This window comes from Arvicola amphibius, chromosome 4, assembly GCF_903992535.2.
Source record: "Arvicola amphibius chromosome 4, mArvAmp1.2, whole genome shotgun sequence".
NCBI classification, from domain to species: domain Eukaryota; kingdom Metazoa; phylum Chordata; class Mammalia; order Rodentia; family Cricetidae; genus Arvicola; species Arvicola amphibius.
Genome location: NC_052050.1, coordinates 18,154,834 through 18,174,112, shown reverse-complemented (window position 1 = coordinate 18,174,112; position 19,279 = coordinate 18,154,834). Strand labels below are relative to the sequence as shown.

General features: G+C 47.2%; 1 protein-coding gene across 1 annotated transcript in view; it reads right to left on the bottom strand.

The window, feature by feature from the left end:
• Plekhm1 (pleckstrin homology and RUN domain containing M1) overlaps positions 1–19,279 on the bottom strand; it is a 52,682-nt gene that overhangs the window by 8,477 nt on the left and 24,926 nt on the right. Inside the window, 5 exon segments of the mRNA XM_038327933.1 lie at positions 239–384; positions 3,003–3,923; positions 6,694–6,973; positions 14,424–14,577; positions 14,579–14,806. Of these exon segments, the coding sequence (XP_038183861.1) occupies positions 239–384; positions 3,003–3,923; positions 6,694–6,973; positions 14,424–14,577; positions 14,579–14,806 (1,729 nt within the window).

Here is a 19,279-nt window from a genome sequence, read left to right as displayed (position 1 = left end):
TCTTAGCTTCAGGAAACTGTCCTGAGGGACACTGGGGACCATGGCAGAGTTTTACAAAGCCCTGTTCAGGGACTGAAGATAGACTCCAAGCTTTCAGTCCCACGTCTCAGGGCCTGAACTGGTGATTCGGGTTCCCCTACAGCCAAAGTCCTCCAAACCAACAGCAGCCTAGGGGATAATGTTTCCCAGTCACCGAGCAGCTTTATGCAGGCAATGACAGCCTGGCCTAGACACTTACCGGGCGCTTAGTGAGGTCCCAGTTGTGTATGATTCTGGCTGGAATCACTGAGGCATCGTCTTGGTGGCAGAAGTCACAGTAATACAGGCCAGAGAAGGCACAGAGCTTGGGTCGCACAAAGGAGAAGCCGATCTGCCGTGAGCAGCCTAGGGAAGGGACGGTGGGAAGTGAGCAGTGGGGCCAGAGTCAGCTTCATGTAACATGGAATCTGCTACAGTGGGAAAGGCCTGCTAATATAAAGATGAAGACAGTCACTCACGGGCTGGCAAGATGGTTCAGTGGGAAAAGGCACTTGCCACCAAGCCTGATACTAAAGTCTGATCCCTGAAACCCACATGGTAGAAGGAGAGAACTGAGTCCTCTGACCTCTTCTCTCAATAAATATGCATTTTTTTTTTAAAAAAGGTCACTTGTATTTCTGTCACTTAAAATAAAAACTTTTTTTTTGAGATGTATGTAGAATAGGCTGGTCTTAAACTCAGAGAGACCTGCCTGCTTTCTGCCTTCTAAGTGCTGGGATTAAAGGCCTGCACAATGTGCACCATCACCCCTGGAAAAACTGTTGATTATGACAGCATACTATTAAACAATAATTGCTGGGTCTGGGAGCCCTCGGAGGATGAGAGAGGAGGATTCTGAGTTTGAGGTCACATAATAAGAACCTGTCTCAAAACAAACTCATAGGAAGTCATCTGTCAGGTCACATCAAGACTAAGGGATAGGCAGCACTCAAATTTGGGCTTGGTTGGTCACAAAGCCAGAGCATTCTCCATAGGCACCTCTGTTCACTGGCTCCGCTGCCTGCTTCCGGATGCCAACCTGTACTCCTGCCTCTCCACCGGCACTCAGAAATAAGAGAACAAAGCTAGAACCTTGACCAGCAGTGACAGATTTGTGGAGAGAGGTCCAGTCAGAGAAGATGGGGAAGCTAGCAGGACCAGCGTGGCCTAGACATAACATGGTGTCTGCTTGAGCCTATAGTAATATTATCTCAAGATAGTGAGCAGTGACAGTTTAGTCACTTGGTCAGTAATCTCTCCATACCAGAGAGCAGGGAGAGTCAGGAGTGCCCAGGGCAAAACACTAGCATTCAACTTAAATGCTTAATTACCCCCCAACTCCCACTGGCACGGGAGGAAAAGGTGACTTTGGTCTCAGGACCAAAGAGCTGGCTTTCCTGCTGATCAGCTGCCTCCTCCTGACCGTCTCCTAACTTTCCTAAGATTCTGTTTCACTGTAGATCTTAGCTACTGCCAGCATTTTGTGAGGTCACGGCAAAGTGTAAACAATACAAGTGCCCTGTAAACTATGAGCTCAAACACGAATATCATTGGTTGGCATCTTCCCAGCCACTGCCAGTAAGGCAGTGTAGAAAGCCTGAACTCCCTGGGTTCACAGGTCTCAGATGGGAGGCTGGCAGGTGACAGCCACAGTGCTCACACCCACAGACAGAAGCCTCCCCCACAGGACCGGACTGTGAGCGCTAGGGCAGGCGGAGGTTTGCAGGTGTTTTCTGCTCAGCCACTTCACCCACCCTGGGGGGGGGGGGGGGCTTGCCACAGGCCACTTCCTTCCGGGCACTTGAAGCGGGCTTTCCTCTATGGTCTCCTGGGCTCCACCCCACTGGGACAGCTCTACTCTATTCTTCTGTAACAGGGTAGTTGACATCTTCCCTGGACACTAAGTCCAGGAGATAGGTGGGAAGAGGTAACAACGGAAGGCAGACAGCGGAACATCCTCTGGGAGGCCCTCTGGTGTCATGCCATGAGCACAGGACACAATCATCAAAGTCCAATTCTGCCTCTCGCATAGACTAAGAGCCCGAGACAAGACACTAGCTTTGGACTCTAGTTTCCTCACCAATACTAAAATGAGAGAAAATGTAGCCCCTAACTCTACAAGGATATACTGATTGAAAAAATGAGAGAATCCAAATGAAGCATCTGGCTTTGTGCCCTGCACAGGATCAGATCAGATCCCTATCATGATGATGCTGACATAGAATCCTTCACATAGACTGATACGCATATGTGAAAAGGACAGGAAAGCCAACTAGGTGTGATGCCAAATGCCTGTAACCCCACTGCTCGGGAGGCTGAGGCGGCTTGGGCTATGCAGTGAGACTGCATCTCAAACAAACAAACAAAAACAGGAAGAAGTGGGGGTGTGTGTGTGGACACAACAGCACAGGCCTACAATCCCAGCACTTAGGAGGCAGGAGGACCAAGAGTTTAAGGTTGCCTTCCGTTATATAACAATTTCAAGGCCAGCCTGGGCTACATGAGACGTGAGGGGAGGATGAGCCCTCAAACTTGGAGCAATATACTGCCCAACACAGTGGCTCAAAGTCAGAGGCCGTTTTTATACTTAAATAAATGGAAAATTGATTTCTTAGTTATGAATAGTCATACTTTAAGCGTGCAGTGGCCACATGTAACCTGTAACTATAGTTGGAAAGCACAGACCCAGACGCTTGCATCATTACTTATAAGCATGCAAGCACACATGCTTTGGAAGGATCTTATACCCTTGTAACAAAAGTCTATTCAGTGTAGCAGTAGTATAAAGCAGGAAGGACAGAAGGGCTCAGGAAGCAGGACTGCCACCCACAGAGGGCACTGTGGAGGAACAGAGGCCACAGGGTAGGTGCCATCTGCTGCATCATATACGGGAAGGATGAAGACCCTGGTGGGGAGCCCTAACTGAGGACCCCACAGGAGGAAGAGCATCGCCAGCTGGAGTTGGTGGGAGAGTCGGTCAGCACCTGCACAGAAGCAGCCCTGGGAGTCAAGGCCCTTCTCAGTGGGGATGGCCACAAGGTACTGTAGCAGGAAGCCGTTCTCCCTGGTGGCAAACTTCAGCACCTCCTGGCAGTTTTCATCCAGACTCCCCCCGAGCGTCACAGCCTCCTCTGCTGACTCCAAGTAAGATGACAGCACCTTTCGGACTAGGTCTCTCCACAGGGCGGCCTCCTCAGTGTTCTGGGCCTGTAGTTTCAGGACAGCCTTGGCTGTGATGATTTTGAAGAAGGCTGGGCCCCCAAGGCTGGTGTCTGGCAAGATGTCTCGGATGGTCTCCACTCCATGGCTATCACTTAGCATCTTCTCGTTGTTTCTCACACGGAAACATTTCAGAGACTCCAAGGACAAGGAAAAAATATAGGGGACCCAGGTCCGGTCTGCATACAGGTACAAAAGGGACTCTTTGATAGCATCTGGCTCCGGAACCTGGGCAGATGTCCAGTCCAACTGCACGCCCTGGGCAGCTGCAGGCTCTGGGAGCAGGGCTGAGTGAGGGGGGAGGTTGTCTGGTGGAGCCTCTAGGGCATCCTCCGGCTGGTCTGGGTACTGGATATTCACCCACTCCTCCTCCTGCTGAGGACGCACCTTCTGCAGGGCTTCCCGCACACGGTCAAGCCAATCCTCAGCCTCATCCTGGGAGGAGGCACGTAGTGCCAGCTTCTTGCCAGAGAAGACCAACTCAAACCGCCCATCACTGTGGGCTGGCCCCACGGCCTCACATCGTAGCAGGGAGCAGCTTTCCACGCAGGTGCGCTCCTCATCACTCAGGTAGAGGCGGAGCTCCAGGGGAGACAACTCGCAAAAGAATTCCTTCCAGATGCCCACCGCCCCTCGCCGGGCTACTGTGCCCAGCTTCATGAGGCCCCGGAACGGGTTCGATAGGCCTAGTGGAAGAAAAGAGGCACTTTAGAGTATGGATCCGTCCTTTTGCGATCTTTACAATTCAAAGCCACAACTGATACCCAATATTCTTCCATGGGAGAGTGACTGCCTTTAGAAGCTGGCCCCACGCACCTTCAGATGAGATCCTGAAAGCCAGGAGTGTTGCACATCTCCTCCTGCCGTCCCCACAGCTGGTAACCTCCCCTCCAACATCTCCCTGAATGAAGACTCCTCCATGGGCCTCCTCACTGCACTGCCTCTCAGCGTCTGAGCCTCCACCCACTCAAGGCTGTCTCTCCAGCAATCTCCTCCTCTCTCTACTGGGTCATTCCTGTCACCACACATGCTGTCGTCATTCTTTCCACGCTCAGACACCGTTTCTCTCGGTTTCCATCTCTAACTGCCACCCTGCTTCTCGGTCTCCTTTCCAGAAACACCGGGGAAACACACCCACATCTGCCTCCAGCTTCCCTACTCCCATCCTTCTTAAACCTGGTTCCATTACGGCCTCATCTCCTCACGCTGTTACAGCTGCTCCTTCGTGGCCACCAAAGCCTACCTTGTGGTCAATCCAAAAAAGCCTACATAAAGCCCTCATTTCTAGCCTTCATCTCCCCGACCACCTAAGCCTGGAGCACTTGGGGCTCAGTACTTGTGCCTCAGCTCCATGGACACCCTCCTCCTAGCTGTTCTCACGTGCTTTCAGGGATTTCTGGGAACACATGCACACATAAGTAAATAATAATAAAATAATATATGTTTAAATTAGGCGGGTCATGAGATGCTCAGAACAAAAGCCCATGCACTTCCTGTGGTCCTCGGTCCCACACGCCCCATCTCTTCACACTACTATCACCCACTCCCATCTACTCTGCTCACCGTGGCTCCCTGGACATGTCAAGCATGTTACCAGAAGGGCGCTATTGACCACCTTCTCCAGGCTTGAAATGCAGATCACTCCATGCTCCCTTTCACCCCGAATGTCACCTCATCTGCGAGGATGGCCTTGGTCAAACTCTAGCAAGGCTTCTCTTCCTCTGGTCACTATGGATAGTTCCCCATCCACTATTTGACCACACATTTACTGGTCAATTTTCCTCCACTCTGATGGGGGAAGAGTAGGGAGGAAGCTTCAGGAAGATAGGACACTGTTCTCAGTGCCCAGGGCAGTGCTGGGCACAGCAGAGAAATACCTACTGCATGAGGACGTGGTTAGGTAGGTGAGTGAGGACTGCGTGCTGCACGCTGCTCATTGTTCCCTATGCCCCGGAACTACTCCCAAGCAGGAGTCTAAAAGACACACGATTGTCTCTTCCCTTCTGGACTAGCGTGTCAGGGAACCTAACAGCTGACACATGAAGCCCTGACTCTGTGGTTAGAGACTACAGTCAGCCATGAGAGACAAGCCCAAGAGAAGCCAACACAGAGACCGGGGCTTTGGCAAGTCCTCTGCTGACTGCCTACCATCAGAAAATGAGTGACAGAACCAACCTCAAGTGAAATCTGGAGATACGGTGACTCATGCTTTTAATCTCAGCACTCAAGAAGCTAAGGGAGGGGACTGTGACAAATCTGAGGCTAATTCAGGATGAGCAGTTGAGTTTCAGGCCAACCTGTGTACAGTGTGAAACCTTGTCTCAAAACAAAACCAAACCAAACCAGCTGGGTGTGCTGGCACAGGTCTATAATCCCAATACTCGGGAGGCGGAGGCAGGGGGATCTTGTGAGTTTGAAGCCAGCCTGGTCTACATAGTGAGTCCCAGGACAGCCAGGGTTACATAGTGAGTCCGTCTCAGAAAAACAAACAAACAAAAACCAAACCTCAACTTTTTGAGGGTTAATGAAAATTAAGCGAGGGTTATTTAATACTTGTAGGAATTTTCAGGATATGGAGCTCAATCCATCCCATAAAGAACACGTGGAGGGCTGAACCGGACAGCGGGTCTGCTAGGGCTGCTAGGGCTGCTCCCTGAACCATCCAGATAAAAGGCCTTTAGAAGGATCCAGTAGATAGCTGGCCTTCAAGGGCAGGCTCTCCTCCGAGGTACGGAAGGAGTCTGTGGGCTCTCTGCAATCCTAAATGTATTGGTTTCGTTTTCCACAGTACTGGAGAGTGAACCCAGGGCTCACGCCTTAGGTCGGGGTTTGACTGCTCAGCTATATCCCCGGTATATCATTTCACTTGTTTGAAATAAGTTTATGTTAAGAGACCCAAGCTGGCCTTGAACTCACTCAGTGTCCTATGAAATTGAGATCCTCCTGTCTCTACCTGCCGAGCAGCTGAAATGGTAGGTTGGCTTTGCTATCCCAAACTTCATTGAGAATAGTTCCATTTTAATATATGACCTAAACTAGGAGGAGTGGCACACATCTGAAATCCCAGCACTGCAGAGGCTAACACATGGAGATGGCTGTGAATCTAAGGCCGTTCTCAGCTACACACTAAGCACTAAAGAGCAAGACCCTGCCTCAAAAAAAAATTACATTTTGTAATCAGGCCTTTTGTTTGTTCTTTCTCAGAGGCACAGGTGGCCTGGCTGGATGGTGCTGCTGAGCCCTCTGAGTGCAGCACCGTGGGCAGTTCTGCCACTGCTCTAGAGGACTGTGTGAGGGAGTGCAGCACCTTCCCAGAAGTGCTTTCCTGCCTGCGTAAGTGTCACTTGCCTCCACACCCTGGAAGGACACACTACCTGTCTGCAATGGCTAAGAGGACTGAGAGCTGTCATTTGAAAGACACTGTCCCTGGTGATGGGACTCTATAGAGACACCTACCCATCTGCCTCCGATGCACCACACAGAAATTTTTATGATCTTGTGCCAACACGGATGCTGGGGCTGCTTTGGCATTCCTGCAGTCTGGTGAAGGCACACAGGCTTTGTCTAACGCCCCCAGGGAACAGCTCTTTCTTGGTCCTTGAGAAAAACACCTATGGAGAGCAGGCCTTGACTCTGGAGTCCCATCTGGAGATGTGGAGCGATCAGAAGCACTTTTGGGAGCATGCTCCTGGGGAGGTCGGCAGAAGTCATCTTCAGAAATCCAGCTCTTGCTTTTCTGTAAGATAAAAGGAACGAGGCAGTCTTATAAGAGTTTTAAAAATATTTTCTTACAGTTCACATATAATAAAATTAAAAATATGGGACAGGAGAGATGGCTCAAGGGTTAAGAACACTTGTTATTCTTGCAAAGGACTCAAGTTTGGTTCCCAGCTCCCACACTGGGTGGCTCCCAACTTCCTGTAACTCCAGCTCCGGTGAATCTGTCGCCTTTTTCCGGCCCCCATGAACAAGTGCACGCTCATACACACTTACATAGATAAAATACAACTTAAAAATGGGTGTGCAACTCTATGTCTTTGGTATACTCACAGAGATGTATATGCATACCTAAGTTTGGAATATTTTCATCACCCACAAAACAAACAAACCCTCTACCCACTAACAGACGTGTCTATCTCCCAAGTCCCCTGTCTTGGGCGGGTTATGCTTAAATTCCATATTTAACTGAGACTAGCATGCTGCTTTGCAAAGTGGCTATACCATTTTACGTTCCCATCTGCACTGCATGAGGCTGATATTACAGGGGGGGGGGCACATGGAGGCCAGAGGACAACTTGAGCCACTTTTTTCCTTGCATCTTTATGTGGGCTTTGGGGATCACACTTAGGTTGTCAGGCTGGAGTGGGAGGCTCCTTTACTTACCTGTGGAGCACTCGCCAGCCCTCCAGCTTCCTTCTAAATTCTCCAACCTCTGCCACTATGTCTTCCTGCCATGCTGACCTGTGAAGTGTTCTCACTACAGTTCTGATTTGCATTTCCTTAATGCCTAATGGCAAGAGAACATCTTTTCATATTGGTGATCTCTATCTTTGGATTTTTATTTTGAATTGGGTTTATGGCTTTGTTGTTAGGGTTGACCTTTGCCTCAGCCCCAGAAGACCTGCTGAAATCTTAACCCTTTAATGTGATGTCTCTAGACACAGGGTCCTTGCAAACATAATTAGTTCAGATGCACATGTACTTCATCCAACACGATGGATGTTTTCACAAGAGGAGACATAGTGGCACACACCATTCCCAGGACTCTGGAGCAAAGATAAGCAGATCTCTACGAGTTCAGGGCAGCCTGATCTGCACAGTGAGTTCCAGGCTAGACCCTGGCTCAAAACCAGAGAGGAAAGGAGATGACACACACAGAGGAAGGTGAAGCATGGGATCATGGAGGGAGGGAGCAGAGGGGTGCACCTACAAGCCACAGAACACCAAGAATACTAAGACCTAAGGAAAGACAGGGCAGAGGTTCCTCTTCAGCATCTGCAGAGGGATCCAAGCCCGAGGACATCTGGCTCTGGGCCTGGCTTCTAGTACTATTGAGGAACACACAGTTGCTGTCTTACGTCATCTAATTTATGGTACTTTGTTATAGCTGTTTTAGGAAATCAATAAAAACTAAAAGAGTTCTGGGCAGATTCTGGACACCAGAACTGTATTGGGCTATCTGATTAACCAATAATTTCTCCATTCTATGCTGTCTTTTTCTTTTTTATCCCCCTCCCTTCCCCTCTTTTTGAGACACTGTCTACAGCCAACGTTGATTTTGAGGTCATCACATAGCCCAGGCTAGCTTTGGGCGGCCCTCCTGCCTCAGCGTCTCAAGCACTAGAACTACAGGCACAAGCCCTTATGCCCAGCTTCTGTTTTCCTTCTTAGTGGTACCTTCTGGAGCGCAGAGATGTTTCAATTTCAAGCCTAATTTAGCCAGTTTTCCTTCTGTCTGAGCTCCTGCTGCTTTATCTTGGAAGCCACTGCTGAAGCTAATGTCACCAAGATTTCCTCCTACGTTTCTGCTGAGAGCTTTATTAGCTCTCATAGCTCTGTGACCCATTTTGAGTCAACTTCTGTGTGAGATGTAAGGAAGGGGTGCAGCCTGATTCTCTTGCAGGGGAAATACAGGGGTACCAGCACTTCTGGCTCTTTGGTTTTGGAGATTTGGGATGAGGGAGGTGTGGTATGTGGGGTTTAGTCCCAAATTATTGCTTCTAGTTCTGCTCCCCACATTAAGAAGGTTCTTGTAGCCCCTAGCAGGAAGGTCCTCCCCCCATCTACAATGTAAGTCTGTTCACTGACAGGGGAAGTTGGGGATATCTGGAGCCAGTCGGCCTGTGAGAATATTGTTCAGTTCCTATTTTTCACTACTGTAAGTCCTTCTGCCTTTCTATGCTGGAACATGAAAGAGCAGGGGCAAGGAAGCTGGCTGGTTGCACTGACTGTCTATACAAAGGAAATGAGTCACCCAAGGGCAGGACTTGCCCCACTGCTCTGTTAAGTGCTACCAATCTCACTCTGACATTGCTATTTCCAACCCCTAAATCAAGACTGCCTTCCCTGCTGATGTAGACAGGGAGGCGGGTTCAGGCTGGGCTGTGTCAGTTTAGTGCATTCAGATGTGACAAGACTCCTGAAGCAAAGAGGCAAGTTCTGATTCAGGCACTGGGGGGAGCTCTCCAGAACAGGGCCCCCAGGGCCTCTTCATGTGACTTTCAGAGATGACAGGTGCTTCCTTCCACTAGGGACAGGATGATGTGTCAGAAGGGTGGCTGCTAGGGACCATGCAAAACTGGTCTAAACAAAGAACGTCTGGGTCACCAAGACCCAGATGATTCCCCGAGGAAAATGGGTGTGAGAAATAGCTCCCAGGAGCCACATGGCCATCCTGGTGACCTCACACACACCTGGTGATCCTGCCCTGTGCAAGCCCCAGTAGGAGAGGGCTCTATCGCTTAGGATTCCACTAGAGTCACCTCTTGCCACTGGAAGTGCCCTGCTCACATCCTCTCATCTCCCAGGAGGGTATCACCCTATCCAATGAAATCTGTTCACCTCCATCCTGTAAGACTGTTCACAAATATCATTTCTCTTGATAATGTCAAGCAAAAATGCAGGGCATTGAGTTATAAATGATAGGAGACCTTTCATTTGCACAAGAGTGTGAACAACTCCGTGGAGTCAGTTCTCTCTATCCACCTTTATTTAGGTTCCAGTGATGAAACTCGGGTCGCTAGACTTGTGTGGCAGGTATTTTGACTCACTGAGCCATCTTCCGAACCTCTGACTACCCAAATGCCTTCACTGTAAAACAACAGAGGTGGCCGGAAGGATCAGGAGGGATGGAGACAACTGTGGATTCGTGTGTGTGTGTGTGTGTGTGTGTGTGTGTATACTTCTCTATCCATTGAGGAGAGGGAGACTAAGAAATGGTCAGTGTCCCCTGACCTCACAGCAGCCACTGGGAGATGATTCTCTAGAGAAAGGCTCTGTTCCTCTCAAACAACAACGGGAAACAGTGGGGCAGGTCCCACTGAGGGAGCACCGAGGGTGTATCTGCTTCATAGGGCGGGGCAGAGAAAGAATACCCGAGCAATAATGGATCATGGCAATCGCATGATCACCATCTGTTTCCCTTTTCTCTTACCTAATTCTGCCACCCTCCCATGTCTGCCTGCTTAGGGCCTCATATCTGGCCAGCTCTGTTCCTTCAAACTGTAAGGAGATCACCACTGGCCTGGAAACTACATCAGAGCAGCATCTGCCATTACGAATCCAAGTCAGAGGGATGCCACCTTGCGCTATTAGGTACCAGGAGATGATGGTTAAGGTATGCAATTGTCTCTGAATCATCTTCAGAAGGACTGGACTTTCTGTTCAAGCTGTCCTCATTATGCCAGGCAAGGGGACTGCCTGTGTGTACAACTGCAGGAGGGGATCCCATGCCACAAACAGTGTGTGGGACAGTGATTAGGCCAGGCTTAGTCACCCGTAGGAGCTCCCCACTTCCTTCCTCCCCAGCACTTAGCTGCAGTGTAATTATAATGTACATCATCAGTTGTCTAATCTGGTGGCTGACCCCAAAGCCAGGACTCTTGTCTGTCCTGTTTCATCAGTGCATCTCTAGCATCTATCATGGTGCTTGGCTCACAGTCAACGCTGTGTGCAGAATGGTTATAAATAAACATTTGACAAAGAAAGGCTGAATGGTTCTCAGGGCTGTAAAAGCTTGATGGTGACTAGACTAACCCTTCCAATAACAAAAGACAACCAAAGAGGGATTGATGAATTCCACCTTCTAAATAAGGTAGAACAGATAACAAGGACAGTCATGGGAATGGTGCTTTTCAGACCTGGGGGGCAGAAAAGGCTGGGACAGCCCTAAGGCACAGGGGACAGTCAGGAAGAGTCCATATACAGGAGACAGTCAGGAAGGGTCCAGACACAGGGGACAGTCAGGAAGGGTCCAGACACAGGGACAGTCGGGAAGGGTCCAGACACAGGGACAGTCGGGAAGGGTCCAGACACAGGGGACAGTCAGGAAGTGTCCGGGTATAGGGGGCAGTTACTGTAAAAGCTGCAGCCTATAAGGAACTTGCTTTATCTAGGGTGCTGACAGGAAGCTAGAGGGTCAAAACTCTATGGATGGGGAAGAATTATGTTGAGAGGTCAGCTACCCAGTCCCATGATCTCTGGGACTCTGACGAGGCACCACGTCTGTGAGGAGGTACCATATCTGTGATGAGGTACTACGTCTAAGGCTCAAAGCAGAAGCAAGACCCTTGGCAAGGGTGGATGCAGTATGGCCAAGGTCACACTTGGGAGCTCAGTTGAGACACAGACAGCCACTTCTTAAAGCAGCCTGTCTGCAGTTTTCAGCAAGAGCTGCAGACCTCCCAACCTTTGGTACCCCTTTATGATTGCCTAGTTGAGGCCTCATAAAATGCATCTTCCAGAAGTAAATCTGGAACCATTTTCAGAAGGGTAAATACAAAGAATCTGACTCAGTTATAGAATTACATGATTTTCATAGTCAGAGTCAATACTTTGAGGTAGATCAAGCAGATGTCCACATAGAAAAATATAAATTGGGGGCTGGAGAGATGGCTCAGAGGTTAAGAGCACTGACTGCTCTTCCAGAGGTCCTGAGTTCAATTCCCAGCAACCACATCGTGGCTCACAACCATCTATAATGAGATCTGGTGCCCTCTTCTGGCATGCAAGCATACAGGGAAGGAATGTTGTATATATAATAAATAAATAAAAGAAAAAAGAAAAATATAAGTTGGAGCCAGAGAGGTGGCTCAGTGGGTAAGGTACCTGTAGCCAGACCTGATGACCTGAGATTTATCCCCAGAAACCACACGGTGGAAGGAGAGAACTGACCCCCAAAAGGTGTCCTCTGACCCCCATTTGTGTGCTATAGCACACCTAAGAGCCACATATACACTTTCACATGCACACATACACTCAATCAATAGATGTAAATAAACGAACAACAAATTGACTGTTACCTCACAACCAAGCACGGGAAGTGAGAGCAGGACAATCAGAAAGGCTTAGTACATGATCAGTATGAGGTCAGCATTGGCTAAAAGAGACCCTGTCTCAAAAATCAGAAAACAAAACCAGAAGAAAACACAAAAACCAAAGCACACGAATTCAACTTAAAGAAGGGGCTGGAGAGATGGCTCAGTGGTTAAGAGCACTGGCTGCTCTTCCAGAGGACTCTGGTTTGATTCCCAGCACCCACATGGTGATTCACAGCCATCTGTAACTCCAGTAACAGGGAATCAAATGTCCTTTTCTGGCCTCTGTGAACACCAGGAACACATGAGGTGCACATACATACATACATGTATGCATGCAAAACACCCATACACATAAAATAAAAATTAAAAAAATAGAATGTTATGGTACTTATATGGCCTTCTATAAGCAAATGAAAGAACATTCTTTAATCACCAGAAACCTATATTAAAAACACCATGAGCTACCACTTCTCATCCACCAGGATGGCTATAATAATAGAACCGTTTGAAACTAGATAATTACAGCTGTTGGTAAGGATGCTGAGAAACGCACTGGTGGAAATGTAAACTAGGCCAGCTGCTTTGGAAAATGATTTGGCAATTCCACAAAAGGTTAAATATAGAGTTACTATATGATCCAAAAATTCTACGAATAGACTTTTATGTACCTAAGAAAATCAAAAGCATGTCCATAAGAAATCTTGCACGCCCATGTTTATAACATTATCTGTAGCATCCAAGAAGTATTAATAACCCAAAGGCCCAACAACACATAACATATCACATACTTAGTCACACACTGGGAAACATCATGGAGTATTTATTACTCAGCAGAAACAGGGATGAAGAACTGATACATGCTATAACATGGGCAAACATTGTTATTGGTTTATTTTTGAAATAGGGTCTTCTTATGCAGACTAATTTGGCCTCATGCTCTTCCTGCCTCTGCCTCCTGTGTGCTAGGCTAACAGACATGAGCCATCATATTTAACTGAATTAATTCTTAAAATATCATGCTTAGGGGCATGGGAAGATGGCTTAGTCAGTAAAATGCTTGCCACACAAACATGAGGACCTAATTTAGGATCCTCAGCACCCGTGTATAAAATGATGGATGTAGCACACATTACATGTGCACATATACAAACAGCTGAGAGTCAATCACAAAAAACATGTTATCTCCCATTTATATGAAATTTCCAGAACAGATAAATCTATGGAGACCAAACAGTGATTGTCTGAGGTTGAGGGGAATAACCGTTAATAAAGTTTCTTTAAATGGGTGACGAAAATGTTCTAAAATTACATAGTAGTGAGCTCTACAATCATAAGTAAACCAAAAATCACTGAATTACACTCCTATGTGGTGTGTGAATTACACCCAATAGGTCAGTGTAACAGTGCTTATTTTACACGCACGTCTCAATCTAGACTGGCCACATTTTCCTTTCTTTTTTTAGAAACAGTATCTCACTATGCAGCCTTAAATTCAAGACCTTCCTGCTTCCACCTCAAAGCACTGAGATTATAGATCTATGCATAACCATGATTATAGATCTATGCATAACCATAGCCATATGGTCAGGACCCATCTGAGTGCCTAACGGCCACTGTCGGTTTAGTGACTGCCACATTTGACCACAAAGTTCACGACCTGGGCCATGTGATAAATGAGTATTTTTTTAGAGGGTATTTCAGTATATTCAGAATCTTATAAAAATTTAATTTTAAGTAGTAAAAGAAAACCAAGGCATAGGCAGGTGAAATGGCTTCTCCAAGAGTGTAAACGTGGGAGTCACTCCCAGATGTGAACGTGGCAGCCTTGAGAACAGATGGTGAACAGTGTTGTGGTGCCTGCCAAAAAACAATAAAAACCAAAAACAACAAAATCCAAGCAGAGTGTGGTATGAGAAGGACTGGGGTGTGAAGACAAGAAGAGACGTTTATGGGAATCCATCAGTGCAATGCCGGCTCCTCTCTACTGACACACCAAGGACACGTTCAGCTCACCCCACCATGCTGATAATACTGCCCCAGTCAGGACAGGGACGCTAACGAGATGGCAGAACCACTCTGGGTCACCGGATGGGGAAACTTCAGCTTTGAATCATTTCCAAGACTCCCCTGAACAGCCTTGACACTCACCAGACTGGTAGGAGAGGAAACCACAAGCTTCGGTCCAAACCCATCACATTCCAGGGCCGGCTGACCACTCCCTTGGCCAGCTGTTGGGCCCACGGGACTAGAAGGCGGCTGGTCTGAAGAGCTCTCTGCAGGGGCAGCTTGGGCAGTGCCCAGGCTGCACATCTGGGGTACTCCTGGGGAAGCAGCTGATGCTGTAGCCACCACTTTGGGTCCCAGAGGGAACATGGGCAGGAAGCTCTGCAGGCCCCTCAGAGCGCAGCTGTGTAGCTAGGCTGTGGATGGGACAGCGGTGGTTCTGGAGCGTGGTGGCGGTCTCTGTCTCTTGGCTTGGTCCGCTGCTCGGCACAGAGTTTACCTGGGCTTTGCTGAATTCTGACAATACCCTAGAAGTTTTTAAACAAACAAACAAACCTGTGTGACAAGTTGGTGGCTAGGATGTCCACGGCTACTGGAGCAGTGGTAAGAATAGAAAGCTGCTTATTATTTTAAAACCAAACCAAACAACACTCTAACTACCCAACTCCCCTTCCTCAGCATCCCCACACAAGGCTCCTCCTTGGTGCTCCTCACTGACACCAGGGACATGGGGCCACAGTGGGTGGCTGGTGAGATTGTGGGGCCCATCTCAGGTGGCACAATTCACATGGCAGAAATGAGAACTAGATCAAGTAGGAGCTGAGTCCAAACTGAACAGTGTGGGTCTGCAGAATCTGGATGGGTCATGTGGGTGTGGACAATGGCTCCCCTGTCACCTGTGGTGGAGCCTCAGCGTGGGGCTCCTCGATGGCTAAGAGCTGAGGCACTGAGAGTCTGCTCTCTGAGAGAGGGGGGACAGGAGAAGCGAGGACGTACTTTGCCCAGAGGACAGTCACGGGGCACCAGGGCTACAGTGAGGTACAAAGGCCCTCAAAAATTTCCTAGATATAGAGAAGCTTCACGTCCCCAAAACCTCTGCTGGAGCTCGGTGATTTCCCACATGGTGTGGAAGGGTGTGCACAAGCACACAGGGTGTAACTTACTGATGTCTGAGGTTACTGCCCCTTGTCCCCTCTGAGGGACCACAGAGAGCCAACATTACTGCCTTTGCACTCACATATACTTCTGGGCCTTCTGGAATGTGCCCTGGCTAGTGACTGCTCCTCCCTCTCCTAGGCTTCTGGGAATCCAAGTTAAGTTTTTAAAATAAACTATTGGTATTTCCTCTTTCACTTACAGAACAAGCACACTACGGATCAATGCTGGTTCAGAAGGCAACAAGGCTGCCTGTAGTGCAAAGATGGCCTGAGTTCACCCCCAGCTTAGATGGGGTAAGTGCCCCTCAGTTTGGGTTGATGAAATGATCTTGGGATGCAAAGCACTTGACTGTTCACCAGAGCTCTGCTCTCGCCTACCCCATGCCAATCCCACTGACATTCCAAGACAACAGAGTCAGCAGGTGTCACCAAACCAAGCCATTACAGCCACATTTTCACACGGACGCCAGCGCATTCCAGGGGGCGAAGAGAACAGTCTTTGCAACAAACGGTGCTGTGAAAAGGAGCCAATCAAGGAAAAGAATAAAGTTGGAAACCTAGCCCCACCACTTATAAACTTACCTCAACGTAAGAGCTGAAGCTATGAAACTCTTACAAAAAATATAGATATAAGTGTGTCTTTGAGTTAGGTAATTCTCAGATGTCACATCTCAACCAGAAGCAATCGGTCAAAATAATAAACCGGGCTTCATCAAAACTAAAAACCTGTGCGAGACAGGGTCTTTCCAAGGTAACTCAGTCTGATTCTTCTGCTTCAGCTCTCTGAGTGACAGGATTGTAAGCAGGCACTGCCATGCCTGACAAAAATCAAACTTTCATGATTCATAAAAATACTATCCACAAAGTGGCTGGGCGGGTGGGTGGTGCACGCCTTGATCCCCAGCACTCAGGAGGCAGAGGGCAGATGGATCTCTGAGTTTGAGGTCAGCCTGGTCTAACAGAGTGAGTTCCAGGACAGCCAGGGCTACACAGAGAACCCTGTCTCAAAACAACAAACAACAACACCAACAACAACAACAACAACAACAACACACAACACAAAAGTGACGCCAGCTTCCGTGGGGTGGTACACACCTGAATTTCAGAACTTGGAAGGCTAAAACTGGAAGACTATGAATGTTGAGATCAGCCTGGGCTACACAGTAAGTTCCAATCTACAAAGTGAAACCCTGTCTAAAAACACCACCACCACCACCACAACAGTAACACACACACAATAAAGGAGAAGAAAGAGAGATGGAGGGCTGGGATGCACAGCTCAGAGTGGTAGAACACTTGCTATTATATGTAAAGTCCTGGATTTGATTGCCATCCTGAGGGGAAGAAAGACAGAAATGACAATAAGGGGAAAGACTTGTACCATCCAATACTCAGAATATATCAAAATTTGTTGATATTGTCTATAAATGCTTGTTGACATTCAAAGGGGGATATTCTATAAAGATTTGCATTGGTATGGATTTTGGTTTACTGATACAAAGTTTAAGGTCAATTTTGTTATACTGTGTATATATATTTCTGCTCTTGATTAAGGTATTGTAATTATGCAGTTCATTTAAAAATGTAATGTATAATTAAGAAATATTAAGAAATATAGGTAGAGAATATCTATAATAGTCAAACTTGTAGTCATGTTAGATTTTCTAGTTGTACAGAGATGTATTTCAGATGGATAGGGACTCTTCAAATCTTTCAAAGACTACAGAATATGACATTTAAAGTGTTTCAAGAATTTAGGGCTTTTCATGACAGTGAGACGCATCTGCTCCTGGCAGCACCAATTACTTCAAGAGGAAGATGGACATCGAAGAGGCTCCTTATAGATTTAGCTAGCCATTTGGGCAAGAAACTGCTCTTGCCTGGACTGCTCGAAGTTATGCTGTATGAACTAGATATGCAGGACCCACAGAGAAATGACTGCTGAACTTGCCTAAAGGTGAGACTGTCCTTTAGGGTTCCTGCTTCATAAGAGTCTGCCAGACATTCGGCAGGACACAGAAGAAAGTGACTGACAAACTGCCAATATAGGCAGAACTATCTTTGAAACTTCCTGCTTCACAGAAAAGTCTGCTGAATATTATCGGCCTGTAGGCTAAAGATGGATGCCCCAATGTTACAGAAGAACTTTGGGTGACTGTCCATTCAGCAAGATGTCTCTGTCATTTTTAGAGTTTTGGAAGTTGCTTATAATGTACTTTCTATTAACTTAGGTAATATATCCTTTTGGAGTCTTCGATGGAGTTGAAGAATTTATAGTTTTCCTTAGATATAATAAAAATATAAAGTAGGTATAAATATCATAACTGTAATTCTTGCTTGACACCTGTTTTGTTGTATGTAATTTTACTATGTTAAAGTTATAACCTTCTTTTTATTTAAACAGAAAAGGGGAGGTAATATGGGAGTCCCCTCTGTATGCTGTGAATACCATTGGTGAATAAAGAAACTGCTTCAGACCTATAGCACGGCAGAAAGAGCTAGGCAGGTGGGGGAGGGGTAAGGGGAACTAAGCTGAATGCTGGGAGAAAGGAGGTGGAGCCATGTAGCCCCGCCGGAGACAGATGCTGGGAACTTTACCCAGTAAGCCACAGCCACGTGGAGATACACAGATTACTAAAAATGGGTTAAATTAAGATGTAAGAGTTAGCCAATAAGAAGCTAGAGCTAATGGGCCAAGCAGTGATTTAAATAATATGGTTCTGTGTGATTATTTCAGATCTGAGCTGCCAGGCGGCTGGGAAACAAACAAGCGGCCTCTCAGAACAAAAATTCCTACAACCCAGCAATAAAATGACAAATAACTGAAGCTAAAATGAACAAAGAGATCGAAAATACTTCTGTGAAGATATCCTCAGTAAGTACATGGTAAGGCGCTGGGCACCACTGGCCACCAGGGAAATGCAAAACAGCCGTGAGGATGTGCGGATGCACTACTTTATACTCACTAGGATGGCCACAATAAAAACAACAAATGCTGATAAAAATTTGGGGAAATTGACTTTTTAAAATTTATTTTTTGTGGACAGAATCTCAAACTTGCTATTTAGCCAAGGTTGGCCTTGAACTTCTAAGTCTCCTGCTTCTGCTGCTCTCACTTCCAGCTAAGAAATTAGCTCTTGTATGTTAATAGTAAGAATATAAAATGGTACCGTTGCTATAGAAGCAGTTTGGTAGCTCCTCAGAGTTCCATGTGGCCCAGCAACTCTTCTCTAAGAGAATCAAAACATGTCCAGCCGAAGTCTGGACACGACGGCTCACCACTATCTGCTCAGCACCATTACCTTCAGAGTTAAAGCTGGAGAGCAGTCTGTTAACAGGAGCATGACAAACGGGGGCACACACACCAAATGGGAAAGTATTCAGACATGATGCATGCCATGGTGTGGATGAATCCTGAAAATTAACTAAGTACAAGGAACCAGCTACAAAAGGCCACACAGTACAAGGTTCTGTTTGTATAAACGTCCAGAACAGGCAAGAACAGAGCAAATGGGAACTCACTGCTTTTCCTTCCATGACAATAAAAATGGTCTTGAGCTACAAAGTAATGACCTTGCAACTGGGCATTTTGGCTCATTTCTGTAACTACAGCACTAAAGCAGAGGCAGGAGGATTGTGATGAGTGTGAGGTTAGTCTGGTCTACACAGTGAGTTCCATGTCAGGCTACATAACAAGATCCTATCTCAAAAATCTGAAAGGAAAAAAAAAAAAACGGTGAATTTTATGACGTGTAAAAGTGATTATCTTATCTTCATAAGAAAGACAGGTGAGAGGTAAAAAGACAGCTCAGCAGTTAAGAGCACTGGCTGCTCTTGCTGAGT